Below are 21,602 nucleotides of genomic sequence, written 5' to 3'. Positions count from 1 at the left end.
AAACAGCATGTTTATGTAAGAGTGTACATGTATATTGTTACGAGTCAGAGCTCCCCAAGGCCAAAACCACCTTTTACTGAAATTCACTTCAGAATGAACAACAAAACACATGTTTGCTTGAGTTAACCCTAACCGGCATGAGTACTACAAAACACTATAAACAACTTCACTGCCTCATGCTAATTAAAGCTGCCCCATCCAGGAGTTCATCTATGCTAGTGCTTGGCATGCCGATTTGCCAGTCCTAACATTCGTCGTTCGTAACAGACCATGCAGTCTGGGCGCGAGAATAAGAATGTAGAGCTATCTAGATTACGTTTACAAAGTAATGGGGTGAAAAAAATTAATTGTTTTAATTTAGTTGATGACGGTAACACTTGAAACAAGTGAAACATGCAATATTAATAATTAACATGGTTTATTGATATGATTTCAGACGTCAACGGTCAGGCGCAGTAAAAGTGGCACGACAATGTACGTGTTCAATGGGAGCCGGCGCTATACCAGCTAAAGAATTTTTTCCCAACTCTATAAGACACATCGTGTGGGTCAGAATATCTATATTCAATTCACTCATTCACTCATATTTCTATATTGCTGCATGCAAAATCATCCATCCATGGGTATATCCACGCGTTGATTTTGCAAAAATTGGCAGTCGGAACTGAAAAATGGTGCAATAAAAACGGAAATTCTGACAAAACTATGATATAGCCCGGTATGATGTGCTTTAAAGTTGGGAAAAATCTTTCATTAGCGAAATATATTACTTTGAAAAGCTAAAAGTTCACGGGCGAAGTTAAGGCCTGTCAAAATCGAAAATAAAAGCTTACACAAGAAGACTAAATACGGACTAAATACCGTATCACGGTTAACACACACACACACAAAAAAAAACCACGGTATCATGCATTGTGGTTTTCTGCTGATATTTACGGAAGAAATGGAATTTATTGCTTTTCATTTAGTCGAGAAAATATATTTTAACGTCAAAAGTGTACCTCACAATTTTGCTCATTCCAACACCGAATTCATTCGGTTCCAATGCCTAATTAAGGATACGATACACGATTTCCCGACAAGTTACTCATTTCGGAATGCGATTATGAATTTTGAAGAAAAAAAGTTTCCACAGGTTTCGATGGGACTCGAACCAACGATTCCAAGCATCATTGATTATCAGTCCCGGTCTTTACCGCTCGGCCACGGAGGCAGATGATCAGAGGAGTGTAATAATAAAAGATAAATCTGATAATGCTATGTTTAGCCTTTTGTTTACATAAAAATTATGCATTTTGTAAAGATAGATTGGCCGTTTTATGCATAAATAGCACGAACGTTTGGAAAAGGCCTCAAACAAATAATAAAGACACTGATACGATGATGAAATTGCATAAGTCGGGGAATATCTGCGTCGCAATGTTTTGTTTTGATTTTAGGAATTTGACCTTAAAACGACGTTAAGACATTATCATTCGAAATCAACAAAAGATATTTCAGCAGTATATGGCCACATTCTTTCTCTAGAGTGTTTTGAACATGTATGTGAAATAGCTTCAACAATGGCTCGCTGCATAATGGCAAAAACAGCCTTGACCTGAAAAAAAAAAAAAAAGGACGAGAGGTGCCATATTTACGGATTCAGGCTAAATTCAAAATTGGTATAAAACGTTTGGTTTTTGATCATTGAAAGAAATTGTGTCTGGCGTGAATTACACTACAATTTTTATTCCTAGGGCTCTTTGATTCGTTCAAATATTTTTTTTTATAATGATAGAGTGAATCCACTGGCCCTCTATAATTACGCACAAAAGATCGGCTCCCCTTAAATGACTGATTGAGCCTTGTATAACAATAGCCATCTAGTGACTAGCGTTCTGAGTGTTATAATTATGCCAAGATATGTTGCATTCAATAACATAACATAGGCATACATGTACGTATACTTTACTTTTACTTTCACAAATTATATAAACTTTTTTAATGCCCATTTACTATTGAATACTTTAATTGTAATACACATCAGTATAATTTCGAGTTCAACTGAATGCGTTCACAATGATTAATAACATATTTTTATTTATCAAAAATCGACTATGGCATACCGTAGTCTATTACTTATCCGACAGTTGGGTTTTTTCCATATGATTCAATACAATACTGAACATTCTAGAATCTGGGGATTTTCAAATAGATTTATGGGAATTCCCATCTTTCATGAAATAGCTTTTAACAGTAAACTAATATCAAATAAAATTACTCAGGGCACATCACAACATCGTGTACCGGTAAGTCACATTTATAATTGAAGACCGAATTAAAAATACTAGTTTGCGTCTGACGTCAGGGCAAAGGCGCGACGTGATATTGGTTGCTGACCTGCGCAGAACAGCATTATTGGTCTGGTTGACAGGACGTCATACGCAAACTAGTCTTTTTAATTCAGTTGTATAATTTATAACATTATAAGTCCTGGAAAAAAATGGAAAACATGATTTCAAACCTGTTTGTTTTTGTCATTGAAAATGGTAAGAATATTATTACATTTTGAACTACTTTTAACCAGCCGAAATACATTAAATGTTCTACCATAAGATGCTTTGCTTAGTCTGGTTAGACCAAGGTCATGATAGTAAAATGTTTATAACCAACTGTTCTAGTTCAGTGGGGGATCTAACTCACTAGGCAATGAATCCCATAGCCTTGAGTGCATGCATGCAGTTGACTAGAACTCAGGACTAAATGTAGAACACAGGCATTTCAACCAAGCTTAGTTCTAAACCTCAACTTCATCTGACATAACACCCCCGGGCATAACACCTATTACACATGTACTAAAGAATTACACCTTACCTACCTTTCAATTTGGGTGTGTTTAGCAGTACAGTTTTAGATTTTCTAATTCTATCATGTCTCTTGGAAGCAACCCAGGTGGGTGAAATAGTCACAAATCATTGACCCTAGAATTTACAATTCCTTTTGTTGCAAATTCCGGGGGTCTTAGTGGAAATAAGGGTACGGGGATGTGCGGCAGATTCGGGGTGCATTTTCAGCCATTTAGTTTAGACTCGGGGTTTAGATTTGTTGATGGCCCTCAAGTTATGAAAAATTGGTTTAAGAAAGTGTGTTTTTTTTCAAATGTTCTCGAATAAGTGTCAAATTTTCATTGTTCATTAGCAAAATTTGCGAAAATGTTCCAAAAATTGATATTAATTTGGGGTCTGTTCTTCGTCAAATTTGGTTTAATGTCGGGTAGTTTTTCGGAGTCCCAGCCGCACATCCCCATCCAAACCAAAGTTGAGAATCCCCCGGGTAGAGATTCAGGCTGAAAATCTCACACGTATAATGTGAGAACAATCTAATTCACCTTTCTTTACATGCAAATTATCGTCTTCAAAAATATCTCATCGTGTTTCAAACATGTCACCTGCAAAAGTTAATCAATGTTAAAGTGAATTAGTTAATACAAATAATTTGAATATACGTAATGTACATCTATTAGGCGACGAAAAAAACCCTGTTCTACGGGCTTGACTGACCCATAATTTGCGTTTTGGAGATTTGTTTTAATTTTGCTAAAAATCATGTAAAATTAGCCGGTTTTGTGCCAAAATTTATAAATTTATTTATTTTGGCTGAAAATGTTTAAAAAATATGTTTGCAAAAAATCTTCAGATTTGTCAGATTTTTATGAAATTTTAGGGTAATTTTAGCCTCAAGAAAAAAAAAAAACAAAAAAAACGCCCGACCGATCGACCCCTCTTGAAAGGTCCGTTTGCCCGGAGAACCGGGTTTTTTCGTCGCCGTATGTCAAAAGATATATTACCATGACTATGACTCAAGTAAAACTGTATTGGGTGTGTTGGGGTAGGAGGGGGTGTGCAATGGCGCGGAAGCATTAAATTTAGGTGGTGGGCGAGCATTAAATTTAGGGGTGGGGGCGAGCATATTTTGGTTGGTTTTATGGGACAATTGCGAACAAATTTCAATTTCAGACTATTTTAGCCCAAAATGAAGATGAGTAGGCCTGATAGTATTTTTGTTTGATTTAAGTTTTTATTCCGTGCTTGGAACTGGTGGAGGGAGAAAAGACATATACACAATGAACAACCAGTTCCTAACAATCATTTATCTTTTTTTTTAAATCAACAGATACATAAAATGACACAAGACATCTTTCCCTCTCTCACACATACAAAACACAAGCTGCAGTCTCATGTCATACATTCAAACTTGAACACCATGGGTACTTTCCTCTCAAATACAGAAAAAAGTAGAAAAGGAAAAACCGAAAACAATATTCTAAGCTTCAAGATTATTTATCCATTTTTTAAAATAATTCCTAACAACACAAGTTTTGGCCTATTTGGCTGTGATGTTATGAACAAAGAGTTGAACGGTGTTATTTTCATATGGGCCATTGCGGTACACGTGTTTATGGGTTTTTTTAAACATAATACAATTTCTTTTAGCAGCTGAGGCAATAATTATTCAACTCAAACATACGACGTCATGTTTTAATGATGGGCCTCCATGTAAAAGTATATGATAAATAGAGGGTATGCAATACGACGTCACTCATGACAGATTCATCCACATTTAAATATGATTCCGTCGTCCAGGAGGCCTCCACGGGGCAATTCGCATGACAATACAATAAAACAGGTGATAGGTATGAATGGTTGTGGATTTGAACTAGAAACTGCTGTCATCTTAGAACTGTCCCCAACATGGCTGCCATTCAATAATTGTTATACTAGCAGCGTGTAAACTGATATTGGACTCGGTCGTTGTTTTTTTACATTTGCTTAAAAAGTTAGATTTTCAGAGTCTTGGTTTGCACAAAGCTGAATGAAGACACCGTGATGGTGTCGCAAGGTACGTCATTGCAAAGCAAGACTCTGAAAATGTAACTTTATACTTTTCCGATTGTTTTATTGCATAGGGTCTGACCCACGTTTGACCACGTCAGCACTCCTGGCATTGCAATAGACCAATTGACGTACCATGTTCTTGTTCGTGTTCGTCGTCATCATCAACCGGTGGTGGAAACTCGATTGAGATACCAGAAGGAATGCTGCCACTGGTCCTTGACGATGAATCATCGGTGTCTTCTAATCCGTCTGATCTACTACGCCGGGAATCAGATGCATCACGAACTACGAAAAGAAAGGAAGAGTATATAAAGAGCTTGTTTCCAAACCATGTTAAGTCCACAACCACATGTTTCTTATTTACTTGTATGATACAATCACAATTACTTTGACAAGTTTGACATAAGCAACAATGAGTACCATTATTTACCACAACAATGCTGCATAACAATATGTAGACTTTTGTTCTCATTTGGGAACCAAAGGCCTCACACAGTATTGTTACTGTGCATCCATCCACTGATTGCTTTGTAATGGTGCATCCAACTGAAATTACTATACCTTATTATACATGTAGCATCACAACCCATTCCTATATTTTAAAGGTTAGTTTTAACCTTAATTCCCGATTCCAATGTGCTAGCATGACTCGCCAACGTATACCTATAACCATGATAACATTAACAGTCAATAGCTATGGCTTTATACCACTGGCTGAATATATCACACTGGACAAAGAATGTTGGTCAAATATGAAATCTTCATAGATATATGTAAAGCAAGTCAGATACGGCGAATAGCTTGAGAAAGGTCGCCGGAGTCGTAGACGATAGAAGAACCCCAAAGTTGGTTTTCATCGCAGAAGTTTGTTTAGGTAAGTAAAGAAAACCACCCCTTCGAAATTGACAATAATTATCTAATGATTTTAAAATCGGGACATCTATACTCCAGTCCCACCTTATCCGGTTCACGTTGTGATATACCTTTAAACAATATAAACAATAACAGTAACGTAATTAAAATAACAGTAAGACAATACATGTTATATACTAATAAGAATCACTATAGCACCTCACATTAAACCCTACGATGTGATTAAACTATATTGCCGTTGTCATATTTGATACTTACGGTCAACATCCGGGAGTTGAAGCATTTTGTGAGATTCCCTCTGTTGTGATTGGTCAACTGTAGATGTGTTTTCGGATGACGTCTCGCTGCTTGACGTTGATGCACGTCGCTTTTTGCCAGAACTATAATCTAGACGTTTGAGAATAGCATCAAAAACAGCGTTAAAATAATGCACATGGATTGTTTTCTAGGTCGTGGGGGAAGAAGATGTCATATATTACAGAGGTCTTTAATAGATTCAAGCACTAGTTGCGTAAGCCATGAATCATCAGATATTTTCAAAATACGTTGAAGTAAACTATATGTTTTTAGCGGGTTCGCCGTCGGACAAGTTTAGAACTGTCAAGCTTTCGTCAGGAGTAGCTCTGACTTCTTCAGGACAAAGTATCTAAGAATCAGACATGTAGGCCGCCCCTTGCCTACTGATGGCTCTGAAAAGAGCCGTTCACTGAAGACTGCCCCTTGTCAACAGAGAACAAGCAGATTAGGCAAGGATCGGCCTACATGACTCATTCTTAAGTACTTTGTCAGAGCTACTCCTGACGAAAGCTTGACAGTTCTAAACTTGTCCGACGGCGAACCCGCTAAAAACCCACTAATTGTTGTGAATTCCCGTCGTAAAAGCCTATCTCACAATTTAAACTAGATGTACCTGACGACGACGTGCTTGATTCCTGATCGTCATCCAGATCCAATTTCGGTTTCCCTTTATTTGCTTCGTTTTCGGCTTCCTGTTGGGTAGAGAAAAGTCAAGTTTATGTTTTTAATGCTTTGTAAGTTTTGAAACCATCCAATAGAGGTTACCCGTGCTCTATAAGCTGCTATACTTTGTTTAGTGTTTAGGTGTTAGGACTTTCAAAAGAAGTACCTGCATGTACATTGTGCAACCACGACTGTTTGAGAATAACAAGCCAAAGTCATGCAGGTAACTCCGAGGTCGTGCATTGAATTGGTTTGAATTGAGGAATACTATGGGAACCAGCGCCTTTTGTTAGAAGTCACATGAGTGAATTGGATAATCTCTATAACAACAGCTGCAGCAGTTACTGGTATTTACTGACGACTTTAGCGTGTACAGACATATTGTACAAAATTTTGGAAGAAAATGGCACTTTACCCCAATGAAACACACTGATGGACAAATTATGTATCTGATTGATCGTATTGCAAAATGTCCCTTTCGGACGGTGAACATGGTAAATACGATATTATTAAGGAATAAAGACCGTATTGTGTAAGTACACGTATTAGAATAATTCCCTGAATACTCGGCATATATAGTAGTGTTTGTGATCCACGTAGGTAGGAAGGTACCACTGGAGTAGGGGCTGGCATATCTGCACTAGTTGACATCTAGGGCTACACAAATATGCTTGATCATAATGATAGCAAATGAACGGGAGTAGTTTTTGGCGGGAAAGGGTTATCGAATTAATACGTGGTCAATGTCCAACTGTGTTACAAACCTCTAATTATAATCAGGATTCTTAAAATGTATGTTATAGGATATGCGGTTCTTGAGTTATTTTCTAAAAGGTCAAATGTCAAATTTGTAGTTCTATGGGGTCAAAATCATCTTAATTTAGGATGTTTCGTTAGGTAACGAAACATCTTGTGCAATCTGATCTTTAGTTGCATTGTTATATCAAAACGAAAATATTAACACCTCTTTCGCTATGAGCAATTTTTGACTGTGTAAAGTTTGATGATCTTTCCCCATCAAAAGCCACTCCCACTCCATCAAGACATTACATTTCTTACCCTGAAACGTTTCTTGTAGTTTTTGTGCAATGTTATCATCAACTTCTCAATTCGATTTCTAAGCCGTGACCAATCTGAACTATGAGGCTTGCCTCTTCGCCACAACTCTTCTTCGATCTTCAGCGCTTCGTCAAGAAATCTCCGCGCTTCCCGGTAGTTTTCAGCACTGAGATACAAGGAACCTACGAAGTAAACACTGCGGGCTGTTTGTGGATGATATTGGCCCAAAATTTTCTGACGTCCTTCCATTGCCCGTTTGGCTATCGGTATGGCGTCTTCGAATCTGTACCATTGCAATAATTAAGACATTGTTGGTAAGAACTTCATGTAAACATATTCATCATACTCAGTGTAGTCTAGTATCAAAACAGTCGCTTACAGAATTAGATGTCTGTCTAAGGCCTTGAATATGTTGAAGTTTTGACAATAGGCTTTTAGGGACCGTTCACAAACACTTGTTAGGGGGGGCCTGATGCAAAAAAATTCATCGCAAAAATTTTTCGGGGGCCCCCTTTACAGACCTCAACAATTTCAGACCCCCCTTTGACATGAAAATTATGGGTCAACCCCATAGAAAAGCATAAGAACTCAATTTTTCCAGGAATATTTGTGGTCATTTTTTTCAAGGCCCCCCTAGGAGGGTCAAAAATGTTCAGGCCCCCTCTTTTTTTGCATCAGGCCCCCCTAACAAGTGTTTGTGAACGGTCCCTCAGTGTAATGCACCACACAAGGATAGGCAAAATTTAAAAAAAATTCCTTTGTGACTTTATCCGTTCTGGTATGGACTGTGAGGTATTTGTGTGGGTGTGGGGAATTTGGTTTAGCGATACGCGTGGCATTATTTGGCATACTTCATGTACTTCTATAACATATTACCAATGTTTTTTTTTGTGAAGTCTGCACAAAAAGTAACTCAGCTGTTATAAATACGCCTATAGCTTCAGAACTAATAATTGTTTTCACAATATTTCAACATAGAATGAAGGATAATTTATTTACGCGGATTTTGATAGCCCATTCGTCCAATTTCGTTCAATATTAACAACACAGCAGTGTTTTGAAAGAAAAATGAACGAATTTAAAAGTTGCAGCTTTTTGTATTGATCTGAAGACAGCGCGAAGATAATGGCGGGTTTTACGTGCCACAATGCTTCGTAATACCCATTGATCGGTGTAAACTGCAACTTTTAAATTCGGGTATTTTTCTGTAAAAGCACTACTGTGTTGTTAATATTGAACAACATTTGACAAATGAGGTATCAAAATACGCGTAAATAAATTACCCTTCTTTCTATATTAAAATATTATGAAAACAATTATTAGTTCTGAAGCTATAGGCGTATTTATAACAGCTGAGTTACTTTCTGTGCAGACTTTATATATCAAGCATATCTAGCCATTACCAGCTGAAATCTAGGAGATAATGCTGACGAAACTGCGGCCAGGCACAGTTACCTGGTGAAGGAGGTCACGGTAGATAGTTGGTCGGGACATTTTAACAGGACAGGCAAGAGTAGCCAACATTAACCAACTCCTAACACACGACAGTATGCGAAGTGGTATATCAAAACCAGGCGGATCAGAGGTCAATATTGTCAGATGTTATTGACCTTTGACCCTTTAACACTCCATGCCCAAATCTGCCAGGTTATGACATACCAGGTCACTTGTCGAGAAATTGGCGCAAAAGAATTTCCATTGGGCAAATTATTTTCACGAAATTGTAAAATTGGTCAGAGACACCGAACACCGGTGGTGCTCATATGCTCAAATCAACCCGAGACCATTTTGCCAATCGGATTATAGATTCTTCATACGGTCTACATCCGCTTGTCCCAAGGTTCGCTAGTCCTAAGGCTCGCTAGTCCCAAGGTGCGCTTGTATAGTCCAAAAACTCTAACTCTAGCCCTAACCTCAACCACAACCTTCGGACATATATTTTGGACAATCGACTTATTGTTTGGACTAGCGAACCTTATTTTGGCCTAGTGAACTGTCGGACTAGCGTACCTTAAATAGCGCAAACAGCGCGAGCGTACACAAAAGAAACTTCGCGCGTAAGATAAGCGATGTCGCCAGGTCTGTACCCTGTACCGGCGTCAGCTGAATTCGAGAACGCTTAGAGGGCACAGGCATGGAAAATTCCAATCTGTGTATTAATAATCTAAGTTTTGGCCTATCACCAATAGACGAGGTACAGTCACTCTACTCTGAAGTACAAAGTACAGACGCGGACGCACACATTGTGCCGACTTTGACGGCACGCATACCTGCAGCAGAGACGCAGCACTACGCACTGTTTACGCGCTGTATACGCGCGAGTTGTCACGTTGTACTTCAGAGTGGACAAACTGTAAGTATAAGTTACCTGTCCAGCTCATAATAACTCATTGCTATATTCTTGAGCGTCAGGCACGTCTTCTCAGAGCCATCCATTCTCAATTCTTGTTCCAATCTGAGAGCTTTCTGGTAATATTCGATTGCTTCTTCATATTTATCCATCTCGTGGTAACATGTTCCAATATTCATGACGTAAGTTGGGATGTCAAGGTGTTTGTCAGAGCCATGGGTTAGTCGACAGCACATGTTGTACGCCTATTAATATATAGTTTCACAAGTCGTTGAGCATTGGGTTAATGGGTTTAATCACCACTACACAACAAAAAGGGTTCTATGCTTAAATGCTCCATCAAAATTTGGGACGAGATTACATGTATAGTACAAGCGCGGACACGGTCAGACATAAATTCTCCTACACTCTCAATTTTAACCTGTGTGTGGATATGAATGTATTCAGATAGCATATTGAATATATATACCGTGTGTCATAAGTCTGTTCCTCCCCCATAAGATAACCATTTTAACATGTTTTAAATTAAACTTACACAACTAATTTGATGTTAATTTGGTACTGGTTATTGTTTTAGATTAATTAAAATGTCACTTAGCAATTTATTTGAAGTTGTTGTCTCTTTATGGTCGATATAACCTCCGAAGGTATGCAAACCTCGGTTATTGTTGTTTTTCGATTGAAATCCGAGGTTTGCAGACCTTTGAATCTGTCAATACATACAAAATTAGCTCTAAAAATTTAGAACAACGGCCGACATATTTTTTTCTTTGCAATGCGCCTTTGGATTCATTGCAGCTAGTAGCCCAAAGGCAAATAAACAGAGGGGGTACTTCCATATTGATGCTACGCTCCATGGGAAGTCGGAATATAGGCGGAACGGACTTTCGACACACGGTATTGACTAACATCTCACGTGATCATGGTGATATGGACTGATTTTCTTGCTTGTAATTGAAAGTTGTCTTTCATTGGTGAAACAATTTATATTAGGAGTATTTTAAAATTAAAATTCAAGATGTCGCTCTCATCAGATCACCAAATGGAAGTTAAACTGGAATCATCATCCAATGCCTGTATGCTCATCACATGTACACACACATTTCTGGAGCTCTCAACATTGTTGTCAATATAACAGTCTTCAACGAAGTATACTATGAAAATTTTATACTGATGTAACCAGCACCAGGATTCTACTGGAGTACTTTTTATATTGTATGGACATATAAATTTGGAATTATCTTGCAATTTCTGCATGATTTTTTAGTAATATCTACAAGGATCTGTTAAATAAGCCAATACCATTATTGATTTCTATGCACCTAGCTACTGGGAAATACACTTGATCTGATCAATATAATCATCTATTCATCGGACAATAGTCATCTAATTGGACAATGGCAACATACCATAACAGGACAATGAACTCAGCAGGAAGCACCCAGCATAGTGCCTACATGAACTTGTCTTTTTCTGGGTTCTCACATGCTGAAATATATTCTTGTGCTAAATGGCAACTCATTCCAAGAATGTTTTCTACCACAGTTTCTGTGGACCCTGACTGTATTGATGAAGTAATATATCACATTGGAGCAATGTATGGATCACCTGAAAACAAAGGCAGCAAAGGACTGATATTTAGATCTGTTGACCCTACTGCTACCATCACTGTCTATAAATCAACAAACACTATATCAGTTCAAGGCAGACAACACTCTGAGTGGGTAGAGTCCATACTACCTGAAATAGAACTGAGAATGGACCCTCCAGTATCATCTGTGGAGCAATCTTCTTGTGACTCTCTTGATAGTGTTAGTGATGAGACTGATACCTCTTTGCCCTTCACATCCACCCCAGGACATCTATTTGTCAACAACTATGTCAACCCACAACTCAGGATACTGCATGTCAGACAACTTGTACAAACAGGAACTCCGAAATACGCGCACGAACAATTAATTGAACAAGCTGCTAACTACAAGAATTCAAGCAATGACCTTAGTAATGTCAACAAGGAACTGAAAGCAGAACTCCTTAAACTGAGAGAAATTCATACAAAACTTGCACAGGCCTACAATGAAATGAGCAATAGAAATGCAGTGCTGCAAGCTCAGGTAGACAGTTTAATGCACAGCAATCTCCCTCAACAATCATCAGAACTATCAAACTGTGTAGACCCTCATTCATCTGGGTATGTTGAAATTAAGATTTGATTTAAATCTGGTCAACCAGACATAGCCTACCTATTTTTGACGGACGAACCGACGTTGCGACTGAAACCTTCAGTCTTCAGCTGGGTTGTGATGCAAATGACCTTGAGTACCGGACACTTCCGGTATTGATGACAATCGACGAGGAATGTCCTTTATGATTCGGTCCCAGCTGTGTGACAGCTTGGCCCGGACGCCTCCTCCACGGTTGAGAGATGGTTGCTCCGCTCTAACCCAGATAGCCTCTTTCACACCCCGCTCAAACCAACGCTGCTCACGGTCTAGAATACGGACATCCTTGGTGTCAAAATGGTGTCCGCTAGCTTTCAGATGTAGAAAGACCGCTTGTCATCAATACCGGAAGTGTCCGGTACTCAAGGTTATTTGCATCACAACCCAGCTGAAGACTGAAGGTTTCAGTCGCAACGTCGGTTCGTCCGTCAAAATTAGGTAGGCTATGTCTGGTTGACCAGATTTAAATCAAATCTTAATCAGAACTATCCTACGCTCAAAGAACATCTGATCCCAGATCCCACTTTCAAACTCTTTCAGTGTTCTCAATGTTGAGGAAACATTTGACCCCCCGCTTACACCAACAGCGCCGAGTCTATCACAAATGACACCACCTAGTAATCAACAAAAGGCATCAACACGAAAGGTATCCCGAGCAAAGGCAAGCCCTACTAGTACCAGTACTAGTACTACATGTAGTAGTAGGCCTACTCCTGATGATAAACATGTCTCAACTCCAAGAACAACATCTGATCCTGATATTATCATATTCAGCAACTCTATTTGCAAAATGATCAACTCTAGGAGATTTTTCAGAGGAAAAACAACTGAAGTGATAGCGAAGAGCGGCGCGAATATCCCAGATGTACAAAGATTAGTAACTGATTACGAAGGAAGTACCAATGTTAACTGTATTATTTTACAAGCTTGGACCAATAGCACAGCCAGAGAAACTATAGAGACGTGTGAAAAACAAAGTAGGACACTGATAGAAGCTACATTAGTAAAGTTCCCCAACGCACACGTCATCATCTCTGGTGTCCTTCCCAGATTCTATCATGATAGAGGAAATCGCGTGTCACAAAAACTGAATCAAACTTTCCAGAAGAACACTAAGTTGAGCTCGCGCGTGTCATATGTTGACAATCCTCCTAGCTTTCTGGAAGGCACAAGACTCCGCGAGGACTTATACTGGGACAGAGTACACTTGAACAACTTTGGACTTCGTAGACAAGTATCAAATCTACGTAGAGCTATCAACCAATTTGTTTACCCTCACAGCCAACGTGTGGAAGGCATCAAGTAACAAACAATTATTTTTATCCTACTGATAGTGGTAAATCAGTTGATAGGAAATTAAATAGAAGTAACAAGAATGTTTCGAACAATAACATTCATATTGATCATATTAGGAATTCTATTGACCTGTATGCATGAAGTGTAAATGATGTACCAACCAGTAATTTTGTTACTACTTCTGATAATGTCGACCGCGATGGTGCATATAATACTACAAACTGTTTTGATGATGAAGAAATTAATAGTGTTAATAATGAAACTATAATTTGAGAAACAATATTCAACATGCAATAGATAATGTAAATGGAAATGTTCTAATCATAATAATGATACATGTATGTTTTAACATAAAAAAACATGAAAGTGAAGTTATCAATCATGAGAATGCTAATGCCATTGCTAGGAACTCTGTACATAAAACTAGTGCTGGTATATGTAGTAATGATGTTTCAGGCACATCTGTTATTGAAAATGAAATGTCTCAAGATGTTCACACCAATGGGGCAAACAATGATAATAACTTTGATAATGAAGAAATGGAAAGTGTTTATAAAGTCACAACATGGAACTATAATGAGTGTACAAAAAATGTTGTAAGTTTAAAGATAATGATACTGTAAGTGTAAGTGTAATTAATTCTGGTATCAATGAAAACATTGCTAGTTCTACTTTACTTGAAAACATTCATGCTAAAAATAACTTATCTGTCTTGAATGAGAATGTAGGTTATGATACTGATATTAATAATGACAATGTTAATCATACCACTGATTGCTTTAATAATCTTGACAAGACCTCAGATAAAAATAATATCACACTGCAAAAATAAATTAACACTTGGTGTTATGTTTGTAATATAACACCAAGTGTTAATTTATGAACATTAGTGTTAGAACCATTAACATCAGTGTTAGACCATTAACATGAATTATGTGTTTATTAAGTGTTGCTCTGATAAACACAATATGGTGTTTAAATATAAACACTTGTTTTTGCAGTGAGTAGTAGGCCCAGTAATGGTGATAAAGTAATAAATGAATTAACAAATAACATTCACATTTTAAATGAAAAATATTAGTGAAGCTTGTATGGGTATAGAAAGCAACAGTAGTCTAAATATATCAAGTGACAATTCAAAACAAATCGGTAAAGACAGTAATAGTAATGATTATAATCACTTGAATAATTTTAATCCTTACAAAGTTCTTAATACCGGGTCTTAATACTCATGGGAAAAATATTGTTTTAGCAAACCTAAACATTTGCAGTCTTACTGGTAATATTGATGAGCTAAAACATATACTTAATGATAATCCCATTGATGTAATGGGACTTGGTGAAACTTTCTTAAATGAACATATATCAGATAACATTATAGATATTGATAATTATTTTTTGTATAGACATGATAGAGTACTAAATGGAAATTATGTTAATAATAGACGTGGGGTGTAGCTTTTTATGTTAACAAAAACTGTATTCACAAAATAAGAGATGATTTAGCTTCAAATCAACTTGAACTGCTTACTATTGAACTAATGCCTCTTAAAAGGAAGCCCATTATAGTTATATTATGGTATAGAGTGCCTGGGTCTTCTATTGATCTATTCAATCATCTTAATCATCTTCTTCAAGTAGTTGAGTCAGAAGGTAAAGATTATATACTTATGGGTGATCTAAATTGTGATCTATTAACAAGCACTCCTCATTGTTACACAAATAGACTTACAGAAATTTGTAGTAATATGAACCTTGTACAGCTAATTAAGGAACCAACAAGGATAACTAAGAATAGTGAAACACTCATTGATGTTATATATTGTACAAATCCTTCTAAGATATGTGATTCTGGAGCAATTCATGTTGGTTTAAGTGACCATTCAATATCATATGCAATATGGGGAAAAACACAGGATATGTAATGAACCAACAAATGAAAATGATGATGACGATAAAATGCATGCTGATAAACATAACTTCAGAACATCTCGTTCTTACAAGAAATTCAATGAAACTGACTTCTTAAATGATTTGTGTCAAACAAACTGGGATAGTGTATTTAATACTGGTAATGTTAACATTTCAGCTGAACTATTTGAAAAGTTATTTCTTGAAGTAATTGACAGGCATGCACCTTTCAAAAAGCATAGAATTCATAAAAAGTGTTCTCCATGGATTAACGATGATGTGCTAAATATGATGCGTAAACGTGACAAACTTAAACAAATTGCTATTAAATCAAGTAATGATAACAAAATAATGCTGGGAAAATTTCCGTAAAATTAGAAATGAAACAAACAAACATATAAAAGATAAAAAGAAAGAGTTTCTTAAACAAGGTTTTGATGCACACAAGAATAATATTAAAAAAGCTGGGAACATCTACGACATATTGTTCCATCCAAAGGTAAAAATACAAAAATCTCTGTTATTAATTCTGAAAACGGCCTGGCACTAACTGAACCTAAGGATAAAGCAAATGAATTGAACAATTTTTTTGCTAATATAGGCCCTAAACTTGCAAGTAAAAATAACTTGTTACTAAAAATAACTTTTGTAATTATGAAGTCAATGAAAAGCAGCCAACTGATCAGTCAGACTTTGAATTTGTAAATGTAACTAATGACTATGTATTCAATCAACTCAATAAGTTAGCAAATGATAAAGCTACTGGTTTAGATAACATCCCATCTCGACTGCTGAAAATAGCATCACCAGTAATCACACCAATTGTAAGTTATTTAATAAATAATTCTGTTGCATCATGTACTTTTCCTACATGCTGGAAACGTGCAAAGGTGATTCCTGTATTTAAAGCTGGTGATCCCAATGATCCTAGCAATTATAGACCTATTTCAATTCTAGTTGTTATCTCTAAAATTATTGTTTAATTAATATAAACCAATCTGGTTTCCGGCCATCTCACTCCACTTCTTCTTCTTCTCTCGTAAACATCACGGAGGATTGGTATGATGAAATTGATAAAGGTAATTTAATTGGATTATGTCTGCTGGATCTGAAGAAAGCATTTGACACCGTAAACCATAATATCTTCTTGAGTAAGCTTAAAATGTATAAAGTAGGTGAATATTGTATTAAGTGGTTTACTAGTTATCTTTCGGGTCGCACCCAATGTACATCTGTAAATGGGACACTTTCAGACTTTAAAGAAACTGTTTGTGGAATGCCCCAGGGCTCAATTGACGGACCACTCGCTTTTCTTATTTATATAAATGATTTACCAAATTGTGTTTCTCATTGTAAAGTTAATATGTATGCTGATGATACCGTGCTGTACTATGCCTCTAACTCGCCAAATGATATCATGGAATGTATTAATAATGATTTAAAAATTATAAATAATTGGTTACAAAGTAATAAACTTAGTCTTAATACTAGGCATGTCCACTAAAAATTGAAGTACTTTTAAATTGATTCAGACCTAACTTATTGGCTGGGAATTGATGAAAGAAACATTTTGGCGTTTAAACAATCTTAATCGGACGTTTCATTCCAGAGATATGGCCTTTCGAGTGTCACGGTTTTATATAGGGCTGCTAGAACATGTTAAAAAGTTAAAGTCCAAAAAGGAATACTAACAGAAATTGCAACTTTAAGGTACATTTTCTTAATGTATTTATTAACTTGCGTTATCTGGAACATTATATTTGCTTATAACAACATGAAAATAAGATCATCCTGAAAATTTAATCGATTTTGTTGACAAACAACAAAAAATATAAGACCTCAAAACCCATGGTTTGTTTGGTGAAACCTCAAGCATGATCATAGATGGCCGCCATGGAAAATATCTCCATAGAGGAGATGAACAATAAGTGCATTATTTCAAATGAATAGCGGTAGTCTTAAACATTGTTCAATCTTTTAAGGTCAGCACATTTTATCTTCAAAAATTATTATATTTCATCATGGCATAAGTTTGGTAACATTAATCACTACCAATTTTGAGAAATTTGCTCCAACTCAAAGGTTATCTTTACTACATTGAGCAATACACTGTGTGTGCATGGAAGCCATGATGGATAGCATATGAAATGGACATGGTAGTGAGAAGTGCACGGGGAAGTGCATGATTTGAGATGGGCCGTGGTAGGCTTAAACATTCTTAAATTTCTTAACATCCTGCACATTTTGTCTTCAAAAATAGTTAAATTTTATGAGTATGTAAGTTTGCTTGTCTGATTCACTCCAAATTCGGAGATAATTGCGTATGAACACCTGATGCACGGAATGGTGTCACTTCAACATGTTGTAGTTCTCATCTCATTAAATTTTTCAAAAAAAAAAGTTGATCTCTTCATGAAGGAAGGTCCTCTCTATTTACTGACCAAACAGGAAAAAGTTTGGTTAATGTTTTCTGGTGGAATCAGGAATGTCTTGAAACACCCTGATATAGGCCTACATTTGGATCAAAACAAGTATGTACGCCATTTAACAGGCCTGGGATTTCTTGTATCGATCAGTTTCTCCATAGACAATACGTCTGTGAGTGCACGCACACAGTAAATGAAAAATCGTTCTAGTGGAAACTGTATTGACAGTGAGCATCCCTATTAATACTGATAAAACTGAATTTATGCTAATAGGGTCTAGACAAAGACTAAATACGATTAAGAACAGTGTTAAAGAATTATCTATCAGCATAAATGATGTAACTATTAGGAAAGTTAATAAATGTAAACATCTGGGTGTAATTATTGATGACACATTAACTTGGAATGAGCAAATCAATAATGTACGTAAAAAGAGCCTAAAAGGTATGTTCATGCTAAAACAATGCAGGGCAAATTGTCTCCCTAAGGATATTTTATGTACTGTGTATAATGCTATTGTTCTGCCACACTTAGATTATTGTAATGTTGTATGGGGAAATTGTGGTGTTACTGTTTCAAAGAAACTTCAAGTTATTCAAAACAGGGCTGCAAGAACTATCTGTGGTGCAAAATGGGACACACCTAGCAGAGATGCTCGTGCTGAACTTAACTGGAAACCTTTAATTGACAGACAAAACTCAAATTGTTTAATTTTAACCTACAAAATCTTAAATCATCTTGCACCTCCTTATTTGGGTCATATTTTCAGTCATGTAAACAACAGTTATAATTTCCGTCAAAGCCAAAGTAATGTAACTATACCCCTGCCAAGAACAGAGTACAAAAAGCGCAGTCTGTCTTATAGAGGTGCTGTAAGCTGGAATGAACTAGAAAATAATATCCAAAATTCTCCAACATTATATACTTTTAAAAATAATCTAAAAAAAACCATAATGACATGCCTGTAAGCATGGTAAGTAACCATAAGAGTATCATAATGGCTTTTGACAATTAATAATTTTGTGATTGTAATATGTTTAAGCCTAGATAATAAGCTTTTGTAATTGTTTGTTATTTTGTACATGTATGTTTGTTTATGCACGGCCCCAAGGAGGAACAACTTTGGTTGAATTGGGCTTTCCGTGTTGAAATAAAGTCTAATATATACGTTGGAGTACAATACAATTCACCTGCTACTACACCTGGGCTGGCTACGGAATTCCAATCTGGTGGTGTAATACTCCGCACTGTTCTAGAGGCAGGGGTTAGCCTAATGACATATGAAGACCAGAGCGCAAGAAGACTGTAAGTCCACTTTTGACGAAATAGGATGAAGACAAAAATTTGGCCCCTCCCCATAGGGGTCACGTGAGGGGTCAAGAGGGGTAAAAAATTAAAAAAATGTTTAATGTCGTCAAGCGATATGTCAAATTACTCTTCTCATCACAAGGATTACGAAAATCATACATTTTGAGGTTGGTTAATGAGTTAGAGGGTCACTTCCGTTAAAGGTCATCTGAGGTCAAATTTTAAAACAACCTTCAAATTCAACAAACAAGGTGTCAAATTGCTCGTCTTTGCACATAGATTACCAATATGGTTAAATATTTCCAACATCTGCATTCAGTTGAGTTATAAGCTTTTGTTTCAATCCGAGCGCAAGAAGACCGTGAGTCCAAAAATGATAAATCGATTAATATAATATCGATCAATATTACAGATATTTGCTTGGTTGATATACAAAATGATTCTTCTTGCTTGTACCCATGTACCTGAGAAGTATCAATATTATGGCTTTTTTGGTTTCAAAATTAGCTTATTTAAAAAAGTTTAAACGATCAATCTCAAAATGCCAAATATGGACTTACGGTCTTCTTAGGCTCAGGTCTTCATATCGTACAAGCACCACATAGGTGAATGTGAAAAACATAGCAACAAAATCTCACCTCTTGGAAATACTTCATAGCTTTCTTCTTCTCGCTTTTAATATGCACTATGGATGGTCCTGGATCTAGCACTGCTTTTGTCTGCACAGCTGTGCCCAATGAATTCAACGCTCTGGCTATCAGCAGATGATTCCCCGATTCCCCACCTAAGATATTACGTCGAATATCCACAGCCTTCTCGAGCCATGGGATAGCTTCTGCTGCCCGCTGCTGCGGCTGATACCGGCTTAGTATATCACCTCTGACGTAATAACAAGTGGCTAGACTCATGCTCTTGCTTGCACCTTTTGTGACGTGATTATTGATGACATCCTCTATCTCCGCAAGTTTTTGTAGGAGACTATCTGCGTCGTGACCTAGGTCAAGTAGCTGCATAATCTCATAAGATGTGCTGTTTGCGTAACCTAACATGTCGCCGCGATTTTTAGCCTCGATGGCTAATAATCGGTAGAATTTTAAGCGGTCTTCAGTGAAGTAGATAAGCTCGACGGCTAGATACACCCACCACACTGTTTCTGGTGCTTGGAACTCTTCTGGCATATCTGTTGATGTCTTCAGCATTTCTAAGAATCTGATGTAATTTGCTCTATCCTCGTTAAGCTTTGCTAAGGCACTGACGAAATCTTCCTGAAGACGCTTGGTTAACCTTCGTAACCTCTTCCCGTAATACGACAGGTAGCTTCTCTTTGCTTCTTTATATATTGCTGCCAATTCACCGCCAGAAATTTCAACAAGTTGGATAATGAACGACCTCAGAAGCAAATGCATGTGGTAGCGAAGACCTTTCGTTGACGTTTGGTACATGTCTTCATCTTTTTCACTTTCAAGAAGGCTTCTGTATTTCAGCGTTTGCAAATCTAGCTGCAGTGATTCAATATCCCGTTTTCGGTAGTCGAGAATGTTTCGAGCTGCATCGAGAGTGAAGGAACCTGGTATGACAGATAACTTGATGATATTTCGACGGTGATTTGCCGGTAAAGATTCCACGGAATTTCGCAGGCAGAAAGCCATTTGGTCATCTTTTGCGAGACCAAGATGTGATAGCGCCCTCATCACATTGCCTAGTTGAGGTCCAGCGTCTGCTGACAGGAAAGACACCATGTCTTTTGGTGAAATGCTACCATCTTGAAGGCGACTGGCAACGACCTGTGTGGTTTATAAGGTTGTAAAAGAAACGTTACCATTCAATCAATAAATGGTACAGGGTGTCCCAAAAAAGAGGCCCCTCATTGCGCCCTCTTTTTCGCCTATTTCTGAAACGTTGATCAAATATATTTTGATATGAAAAGAAACCTTTAATTGTTAACTTTAATAAACCAAAACAATTATTTCAATCGGCACACAACTTTTGAAGATATGCCCTTTTAAAGACAAGTACCCGTTTTTCACTCTGTCCACGGATAGCAAACAGAGTGGTTGGGATGGGTGATACTGTGGAGTGGCCTGCAAGATCACTAGACCTCACACTACTTGATTTCTTCATTTGTGGCAAAATCCAATTAGATCTTTGCAAACGTATTACTGCTATATTCGCAAGTATCCGGCGCACAAGGCTGGTACGCAATGCAATTGATGCAATGTGGACTAGGGCTGAAACCTGTATTCGTCAAGGAGGCAACCAGGTAGAGGGCAGAGCACCACAGTAAACTCACTTCAAAAGAACCAAAGACAAACTAAACAGCCCT

The 21,602-nt window shown here is 37.2% G+C and overlaps 1 protein-coding gene across 2 annotated transcripts in view; it reads right to left on the bottom strand.

The window, feature by feature from the left end:
* Positions 1 to 422: 422 nt before the first annotated feature.
* Positions 423 to 21,602, bottom strand: part of LOC140145163 (uncharacterized) — a 34,918-nt gene continuing 13,738 nt past the window's right edge. Inside the window, exons 8-14 of one of the 2 annotated variants that reach the window (XM_072166939.1) lie at positions 19,918 to 21,063; positions 10,135 to 10,361; positions 7,767 to 8,049; positions 6,658 to 6,736; positions 6,006 to 6,134; positions 5,007 to 5,159; positions 423 to 3,427 (exon numbers count right to left, since the gene is read on the bottom strand). In XM_072166939.1, coding sequence (XP_072023040.1) covers positions 3,405 to 3,427; positions 5,007 to 5,159; positions 6,006 to 6,134; positions 6,658 to 6,736; positions 7,767 to 8,049; positions 10,135 to 10,361; positions 19,918 to 21,063 — 2,040 coding nt within the window. In that variant the 3' untranslated portion in view covers positions 423 to 3,404. Of the gene's footprint in view, positions 3,428 to 4,902; positions 5,160 to 6,005; positions 6,135 to 6,657; positions 6,737 to 7,766; positions 8,050 to 10,134; positions 10,362 to 19,917; positions 21,064 to 21,602 lie in introns of those variants that run through there. The other variant, XM_072166938.1, reaches the window with a different exon arrangement.

Source organism: Amphiura filiformis, unplaced genomic scaffold (genome assembly GCF_039555335.1).
Source record: "Amphiura filiformis unplaced genomic scaffold, Afil_fr2py scaffold_157, whole genome shotgun sequence".
Lineage (NCBI taxonomy): Eukaryota > Metazoa > Echinodermata > Ophiuroidea > Amphilepidida > Amphiuridae > Amphiura > Amphiura filiformis.
Note: the sequence above shows the minus strand (reverse complement) of the source record. Positions and strands in the feature narration are given on the sequence as shown.